Source organism: Marmota marmota, unplaced genomic scaffold (genome assembly GCF_001458135.2).
Source record: "Marmota marmota marmota unplaced genomic scaffold, marMar, whole genome shotgun sequence".
In the NCBI taxonomy this organism is placed as follows: domain Eukaryota; kingdom Metazoa; phylum Chordata; class Mammalia; order Rodentia; family Sciuridae; genus Marmota; species Marmota marmota.
The window spans coordinates 1,267,113-1,276,940 of record NW_026000243.1 but is presented as its reverse complement, the minus strand read 5'-3'; the positions used below and the strand labels follow the sequence as shown (position 1 = coordinate 1,276,940).

General features: G+C 35.4%; 1 protein-coding gene across 1 annotated transcript; it reads left to right on the top strand.

Annotated features, from left to right (window-relative positions):
- The first annotated feature begins 4,462 nt into the window (after positions 1-4,462).
- Positions 4,463-5,395, top strand: LOC107153567 (olfactory receptor 143-like). Its single transcript, XM_015499108.1, has one exon. It carries the CDS (start codon positions 4,463-4,465, stop codon positions 5,393-5,395), a length of 933 nt encoding a protein of 310 aa, XP_015354594.1.
- The last annotated feature ends 4,433 nt before the right edge of the window (positions 5,396-9,828 follow it).

Here is a 9,828-nt window from a genome sequence, read left to right as displayed (position 1 = left end):
AACAAGTGCTGGAGAGGATGTGGGGAAAAGGGTACTCTTGTACATTGCTGGTGGGACTGCAAACTGGTGCGGCCAATTTGGAAAGCAGTATGGAGATTCCTGGGAAAGCTGGGAATGGAACCACCATTTCACCCAGCTATTGCCCTTCTCGGACTATTCCCTGAAGACCTTAAAAGAGTGTACTACAGGGATACTGCTACATCGATGTTCATAGCAGCACAATTCACAATTGCTAGACTGTGGAACCAACCCAGATGCCCTTCAATAGATGAATGGATAAAAAAAAATGTGGCATTTATACACCATGGCGTATTACGCAGCACTAAAAAATGACAAAATCATGGAATTTGCAGGGAAATGGATGGCACTAGAGCAGATTATCCTTAGTGAAGCTAGCCAATCCCTAAAAAACAAATACCAAATGTCTTCTTTGATATAATGAGAGCAATTAAGAACAAAGCAGGGAGGAAGAGCAGGAATAAAAGATTAACATTAAACAGAGCCATGAGGTGGGAGGGAAAGGGAGAGAAAACGGAAATTGCATGGTAATGGATGGAGACCCGCATGGTTATACAAAATTACATATAAGAGGTTGTGAGGGGAATGGGAAAATAAACAAGGAGAGAAATGAATTACAGTAGATGGGGTAGAGAGAGAAGATGGGAGGGGAGGGGAGGGGAGATAGTAGAGGATAGGAAAGGTAACAGAATACAACAGTTGCTAATAGGGCATTATGGAAAAATGTGGATGTGTAACCGATGTGATTCTGCAATCTGTATTTGGGGTAAAATTGGGAGTTCATAACCAACTTGAATCTAATGTATGAAATATGATATGTCAAGAGCTTTGTAATGTTTTGAACAACCAATAAAAAAAATAAAATATATGCAATTTGCCAGGATTTTATTAAGAAATTTTGTGTTTATGTTCATCAGAAATATTGTTTTGAAGTTTTTTTCCCCTATATGTCTTTAGTTTTGCTATCAGGATGATACTCATTTCATAGAATGAGTTTGGAAGGGTTCCTTACTTTTATATATCATGGAATAGTTTGAGGAGTATTGGTGTTAGTGTTTTTTGGAAGCTGTGGTAGGACTTGGTTGAGAGTCTCTCTGGTTCGGGGCTTCTCTTTAATGATGTCTTCAAATTCATTGCTTGAAATCGATCTGCTTAAATTTTCTTTTTCTTCTTGATTTAATTTGGGTAGGTTATATGTCTCTAGAAATTTGTTGATGTCTTCAGGATTTTCTATTTAATTGAAGTAGAAATTTTCAAAATAGTTTATGGTTATTGTCTATATTTTAGTAGTGTCTGTTGTGATATTTCCTTTTTAATCACAAATTTTATTAATTTGAATTTTCTCTCTTTCTCTTTTGGTGGTTTGACTAAGGGCTTATCAATTTTATTTATTTTTCAAATAACCAACTTTATGCTTTGTTGATTTTCTGAACTTTTTTGTTTTAATTTAATTATTTTCAACTCTGATTTTAATTACTTTCTGTCTTCTGCTGCTTTTTGTGTTGATTTGTTCTTGTTTTACTAGGGATTTCAGATGTAATGTTAAGTTATTTATTTGGTGACTTTCTATTCTTTTAAAGAATTCACTCAATGCAATAACTTTTCCCCTTAGAATTTCCTTTTAGTGTCCCAGAGATTTTTAAGTTGTGTCACTATTCTCATTTACCTCTAAGTATTTTTTGTTTTATCCCTAATTTCTTCTACTATCCAGTGGCCAGTCAATAGCATATTATTTAGTATCCAAGTGTTAGAGACCTTCTATTTTTTTATTTGATTTCTAATTTCATTCCATTATTAATGGTAGAATGTAAGCCACAAGACAGCCTATTCAACAAATGGTGCTGGGAAAACTGGAAATTCTTATGTAGTGGAATTAAATTGAACTTTTATCTTTCACCCTTCAGAAAACTCAACTCAAAGTGGATCAAGGACCTGGAGGCATTAGAACAAAGACCCTATACTTCATAGGAAAAAAATGTAGACCCAACTCTATTTCGTTGGCTTAGGAATTGACTTCCTCAACAACACTCCTTAAGTACACAAAGTAAAATCAAGAATCAGTAAATGGGATGGTATCAAACTAAAAAGCTGCTTCACAGCAAAGAAAACAATTAAGAACTTGAAGGGAGAGCCTATAAAATGGGAGAAAATGTTTGCCACTTGCACCTAAGACAGAGCATTAATCTCCAGTATTTGTAAAGAACTCAAAAATTTAGCACCAAAAACAAACAAACAAACAAAAATGAAACAACAACAACAAAAAAAACACAAAAATCAAAACAAAAACAAAACCAAAAAAAAAAAAACCCAATAAATAAATGGGCTAAGGAACTGAATAGATAGTTCACAGAAGAAAAAATACAATCAATCAACAAATATATGAAAAAATGTTCATCATCTCTAGCAATTAGAGAAATGCAAATGAAAACTACTGTAAGATTTCATCCCATTCAAATCAGAATGGCAATTACCAAAAATACTAGTGAAAATAAGTGTTGGAGAGGATATGGGGGAAAAAGTACACTCACGCATTACTGGTGGGACTGCAAATTGGTGCAACCACTCTGAAAAGCAGTATGGAGATTCATCAGAAAACCCAGAATGAAACAACAATTTGACCCAGCTACCCCACTCCTTAGCTCATACCCAAAGGACTTAAAACCAGCATACTACCATGATGCAGCCACATCAATGTTTATAGCACCTCAATTCACAATAGCCAAACTATGGAACTAACTTTGATTCCCTTCATCAGCCAAATAAAAAAAATGTGGTATATGTACATAATGTAATATTACTCAGCCTTAATGAAGAATGAAATTATGGTATTTGTTGGTAAATGGATGGAGCTGGAAAATATCATGATAAGCAAAATAAGCCAATTCCTCCAAGAAAAAAAACCAAAGCTTAAATGTTTTCTCTGATATGTAGATGCTAATTCACAATAAGGGGAGAGGGTGTGGCTAGGGAAGAAAAAAGGTAGTTTGGATTAGGCATAGCTGATTGAAGGGAGGGGAGGGAGTATGGAGGTAAAAAAGATAGTAAAATGAATCAGACATTATTACCCTATCTGCATGTATAAAACCACATGACTTGTGTAATTCCACATCATGTACAACCAGAAGAATAAGAAGTTATACTTCATTTATCATGAAGTATAATAATGTATCAAAGTACATTCTACTGTAATGTATAACTAATTAGAACAAATTAAAAAGAGAAAAACAAAAATAAAACTGCACTGAGATTCCTTTCTACTTGAGGTAGAATGGTAATCATTGAGAATACAAGTAACAAGTGTTGGTGAGCATGTGGGGAAAAAGGTACACTTATACATTTTTGGTGGAACAGCAAATTGCTGCAACCATATGGAAAGCAGTATATATAAAGATGTCTCAGAAAACTTGGAATGGAACCATCTATTGATCCATTTATCCTATTCCTCAGTATATACCCAAAGGACTTAAACATCAGATGTAATGTCTTATAATGCAATCCCAAAGACTTGTAGGAGCATACTAGAAGTGGTTAGTGACTCTTACTTAGACTTTTCTTTTTGTAGCTCTGCAGGGCATCATGAGATTGATGATGGGAGACACACACTAATCTCCACTGGGGATCAGGAATTCCTGGTGGAAAATTATAAATTGAGTAGAATTTGAGTCTCAAAAGATCCAGAGTAAGGTTTGCTGTACAAGATGTAAATACTGGCTCAGTAATTTCCTTGGAGGGAAATCATGAAGGACAACATAATTTTAAGTGCTACTAATCAATATTCCCAGAACTATGGAGCATGTAATAGGTTTTCATCTGAGTGAGGTGACAATTTGAAGTCCCATTACAGAGCTGTTGTTTTCCTTTTTTTTTGCAAGTGAGAGAAACTTCTGGAGATATTCTTAGATACAAATTATGGCATTTTCCCTGAGGACTTCTTCTTGCATGTCATGGTCAGATCTGAGCTGATTGATAATTACCTCCTCAGCCCCAGAAATTTTGTCTCCCCTGAGGATGGTGGTGATGAGGGGCCTTAAGGTTTATGATAGTGAGGCATCCAGGGGAACTAGTTGAGCACTGAATCATACTTGTGTTGACAATTTACCTGCAAGTCTAAATCTATATAAGTCACAGATTCTGGAACACCACTTACTTTTATCTCTTTTCATTCCTAATTCTTAGAGTAGACTGAGGAGAGAAGATGCTGGGAGATCAGCCAGCATTATTCTTGGACAGAGAGACATCAGGGGTGGGAGAACCAGGAGGGAAATGGAAACTTCTCAAGGATCAACATAGGAAGTCTTGCTCTTTGGAGGTCTTGCTGTGTGACTTCAGACAACCTTGAACGTGGAAACCAGCAGCTCCTGCTCTACCTCTGGGGTCAAGGATTTGAAATTCATTGTTAACAGCATCTTCTACTCCTGCCTCTAGGGATCCTACTCCAGAAGCAATGGCTATGGAAAATGACTCCTCCGTTACAGAGTTCATCCTTATGGGATTAACAGACCAACCTGAGCTGCAGCTGCCCCTGTTCTTCCTGTTCTTGGTGAACTATGCTGTCACTGTGGTGGGAAACATGAGCTTAATTAATCTAATTTTCCTGAATTCACACCTTCACACCCCCATGTACTTTTTCCTTTTCAATTTGTCCTTCATTGATTTCTGTTATTCATTTGTCTTCACCCCCAAAATGTTGATGGGCTTTGTTTTGGAGAGGAACATCATCTCCTTTATAGGATGCATGACTCAGCTATTTTTCTTCTGCTTTTTTGTTCACTCAGAGTGCTATGTGCTGACAGCCATGGCCTATGATCGCTACGTGGCCATCTGTCAGCCTCTGCTGTACAGGGTGGTCATGTCCCCTAGGGTCTGTTCTCTGCTGATGTTGGGTTCTTACTTGATGGGGTTTGCTGGTGCCATGGTGCACACAGGGTGCATGATGAGGCTCAGGTTTTGTGATTCCAACATCATCAATCATTACATGTGTGATATCTTCCCCCTTCTTCATCTCTCCTGCAGTGATACATACTCCAATGAGCTTGTAAGTTCTGTTGTTGTGGCAACTGTTGTCATTGTATCCAGCCTCATTATCTTAATTTCTTATGGTTTGATCCTTTATAATATCATTCATATGTCCTCAGGTAAGGGTTGGTCCAAGGCCATGAGCACCTGTGGTTCTCACATAGTAACTGTTGGCTTCTTTTACGGATCTGGGCTGCTCACTCATATTAAGCCATCATCTTCTGGGTCTGTGGGCCAAGGGAAATTTTTCTCTGTGTTTTACACTCTTGTGGTGCCCATGTTGAATCCCCTCATTTACAGTCTCAGGAACAAGGATGTCAAACTTGCTTTGAAGAGAACCCTGAAGAGGATAACTAGCTGAGCTGAGCCTCGGGGAATGCTTTGGTTCCAGTATCCATTGCTGGATCTTTGTTTCTACTTCTGGTTATTCCTGATTACCTTCCTTCTGTTGTTCTTCCCTTTTCTTCATCTTTTATCCTACAGCCTGGGTAGAATTTCTAATGAAATATCTGAATATTTCTAATGAAATAATGCAGTGTAACCGGTAGAACTTATTCTTGGATTTGAGACCCATCCTTCATCTAAATATGGCTCCATCCACCAGATGGAGATACTGGGCTAATGTGTTTCTTATCTATAAGTAACACTATCTGTTATTTTTTCTTATATGTCTTCTCCATCAAGAAAACCTGAGGGTTTGGATGCTTAGCAAGTTAGTTTTATTAAATTTCTGACATAATTTTGTTGATCCATGTCCTATTTTAAGGTTTTTTTTATTTCCTATTACTGTATTGAAAGACAGAGAGAGAAGATAAAAATTGTGGTGTGGTAAAGTAAAAATTTCCAGAATTATTCAATCTTGTAAAGAATAAATAAATGACTTTTGTTCTAGAATTTTAGCCCCACACCTGTAATAGTACTGTGAACTTTATTGGACCATGACTTAGTCTTATGGATACTTGAGAATGGATTTACTTTTGCAAAATCAGGTCTACATACTTTTAAAATGCAAGCTAAATCTGAGCATTAGTGCAGTGGTTAAGTGTTCACTTGTACGTGACCCTGGGTTTGATACTCAGTACCAAAACAAAATATAAACAGATAACCTCAAGGTATATTTGGGTTTTTATGTTTATCCTTTTAAATGTAAATCTTTCTCTGTTCTCCAGATGAGGAAATAGTCATGGGAGATGGTTAAGGCTGCAAAGTAGATGATACAGAGCACAGTTTTTTGACTCCATTGTGCATCCTATAAAGAAATGGAAGGAAAGAAAGAAGAATTGTAGAGGAACAGAGAGAACTTCTGGAGAGTTGTTTAGACTAAGCCTAAAAGTAGGGATTATATGGGTACAGTGCTGTGAGCCAAGATGCCAAAAGCACAGGGATCATCTGCAAGGCTTTGATGCCCAATTAGAAAAATCCACATCTGCTACAGAAAAGTGGGATAAATAGGGCAAGCTACAAAACAGCATTCCATTTTATTTATTTTTCAAGATGGTGAGGCTGAGCAGTTTTGGTAGTCTTTCTGGTCAGGTATGTAATTTTTCCCTTAGTAGGATATGTTGTTTAACTTATGATGTCTAATACATATGATGTTATTTTATTGGAGACAAAATGAATTATTCAAATAAATAATAAGAGTAGGAAACTGCTCTACAAAATGCTCTTATAGTGTATGTTGCCTGTGGTTCATCAGTACCTACATTGGGTTTAGGACAGATGCTCTCAGTAGTTATGTCTTAGTAAAGGGACAGCAACCCATTATCAGTGTAATTTTCATATTTATATGAAGATAACAATTTTTGAAATGTTCTCAGCATTTGTTTATATGAATATTTTTAGAGGGAAATAGTGCCAGCAAGAACTTCAATTCACCTTGGTTAAAATAAGTTCCAGTTGAGCAGAGAGTGAAAACTTTACATTTATTATAATTTTTCTTACCGTTTTAATGTGTATAAAATTTAATTTCTCAAGTATTGTTTCAATGTTTGGTGTCTACTTCTATTCATGAGTTTATATTAATTATAGCATTGTTTGGGCAGAGTTCTTAGAACAGTTTGAAACTTTCTCTGAAGTACAAATTTGAAAAGAAAAATAATACTTATTAAAGAAAGAGAATGAGGTCATAAAACATCCATGTTTATAAATCCTAGGTCCTTAATCAAAAAGGAAAATGTGAGTCCCAGGCATAACTCATGACTCTTACTGGCATTCTAAGTACTACATTGTCATCATCAGCACATCCTGGTGGAGAATGGATCACCTAATAGCATGGCTCAGTTTTGTGAAATCAATAGGCTTATTTTAAAGATTGTATTGCTTGTACTGACCTTGCATATCTAACTGATTTAACATTGTAATCAAAACTACACCTAGTGACTGTGATACAACTTTCCTATGTACATATATGAATATACCACAGTGAATCTCAATATTGTGTATATCCATAAGACTGGGATCCTTATTAGAATAAAATATATTCCATGTTTGTATAAATATATCAAAATAGATTCTACTGTCATGGAAACTAAAAGAACAAACAAAAATAAAAAGAGAAAAACCACACGTAAGAATATTTATAATTAAAATTGCTTCTAGAATTTTTAAAATTATGTCAATTAGATTGAAACTAACATTGGAACATATAAATTTATCTGGCAATTATTGAATGTTTGGGAGTGTTGTGTGTGTATTATTAAAATATCAGTACTTCTCCAAGTAGTTCTCATTTCTTCTCTTTCATGAATAAAGTCTGGAATATAAATTTCTAATGACTGCAAGGCAGACAGAATGGTAAGTCAGATTGGACCTGGTATAGATGGGCTTTCAGTCTGGTTGCTCTGGCAGATTTTAAACCAGAAACAGGTTCCTGGGAGGTCAAGAGTAAAGAGATTCCCACCATGACTGGAAGGAACAAGAACAATGAAATAAAATATGTTTCCTGCTCCAGTATAATGGCCCAACCAAAGCAGATCCCCACCATTTGGACAGGGGCTGCAGCAGTCACAGGCAGAGGTACACAGCATGTGTGGACAAGAGGCCTTTGGGCTGCTGGTGGAGTTTGTGTTTTGGGTGCCCAAGGAGCACAGGGCTGAGTCTCAGGTGCTGTCCTACATGGTGGTGGGTGGCCAGGTGGGTAACCTTGACAATGGCTTCTTCAGATGAAAGTCCCCACTTCTATCTCCCTAGGGCAGATACTTCTGCCCATTTATAGTGACAGTGTTTAAGTGTATGTGCAACAGTTGAAGTGTGATTAATCCAAATTAGTAATAAGCCTTCTGTAAATTAGGGATCCTTCGTTATTTTCAAATACTTAAAATGAAAAGTGAAACTAATTCAGAGTTTATTAAAAGTTAAATGTGTCAATGAGAGAGAAGAGCTCTTACATTATCTAAATGTAATTCAATTATGGAGTTTTAAATGATGTTTAAAATGATTTAAACTTGCTCACATTTTAGATGTCATGAATAAATAAGTGAGATCATGCACAGAGCCTGTCTTTCTGTGCTGATTGACCTCATAGAACAGAGAGTAGGATAATGCTGAAGAGAGGGTGAGGAGGTGGGTAGAAGAGGAAAGGGACAAAGTGTTGCCCAAAGGGACAAAGGTTCAGTTTGGAGGAATAGATTTTAGTCTCTTGCAGGAATGGTGACTATAGTCAGTAACCATGTAGTAATATTTCAAAATTACTGAAAGATAGATTTTAAATGTTCTCACCACAAATATGAAAGATAGATTTTAAATGTTCTCACCACAAATAAGAATAACTATGGAAAGGGTTAATTTGTATGATTTTAACACCCCACAATGTAAATGTAATCATAACATTACATTGTATCTCATGGATATATACAATTTTATTTATCTATTAAAACAATCTCTATCATATTTCCTTTCATCATTTTTTATTGATAGTGATTATTGAAGAAATTAGAGATATAGTCTTAAAAATTTGTTGATTAAGAATTATAAATATCTGTTTCAAACACAAAACATGATATAACTAATTATGTTCCAGAAAAAAGTTTGTGTTTTCCTTAGCAATTATTAAAATGTCTTTGGAATATTTTCTAAGAAATAGGAAAAACAATTTGTCTCCAACTGGAGATATTTTAAATTTTGAGCAATTATATTAGCATAGTATATAATGAATATACTAGGGTTTTTTGCCATCTACAACATAATCCTTAAAAATTTACAAGGTTATGAAACATACCCTAGAAACTTACTGCATATTATGAAACCTATGTATTCACAAACCAGATCATAAAACAGAGCATTGTAATATATTTTATTCAGTAGTTTTGGTTGTGTCTAGTAGGTTGTTAGGTATCAATAATGTAGACCCAAAATATCAGAGACAGAAGCTCTTATGTAACTTATTTTGTCAACTTTCAATCATTGTTGAAAAAGGAAAAGCATATCTTGGAATTATAGGTAGTATTTGCAAACCAGATTTGATAGAGGGCTTGTGTTCACAATATAAAATGAACATTTCAAAATGCAACAATAAGGAGTTAATTAAATCACTTAATTAACTTTTGAAATAGGCTAAGTAAAAAATGGACCAAAGAGGTGAAGATGTATGACAGACATAGAAGAGTGCTTGGCTAGAACAAAAAATTCCTGGGTTTCATGCCCAACTCTGTCCAGAATAGCAACAATTGCTATTATAGAGTTGTAGAGTATCCTTGCCTTCAATCCCTATTATGGAAAAAACAACAACAACATTTTTTTTCCAGAACATAAGGCCATACACTCCAAAATGGACTTAATTATCCTCTTAATGTATGA

What these genes read in the sequence shown, in the direction of transcription:
- LOC107153567 (XM_015499108.1), top strand. Translation starts at nt 4,463, where the DNA reads ATGGCTATGGAAAATGACTCCTCCGTTACAGAGTTCATCCTTATGGGA.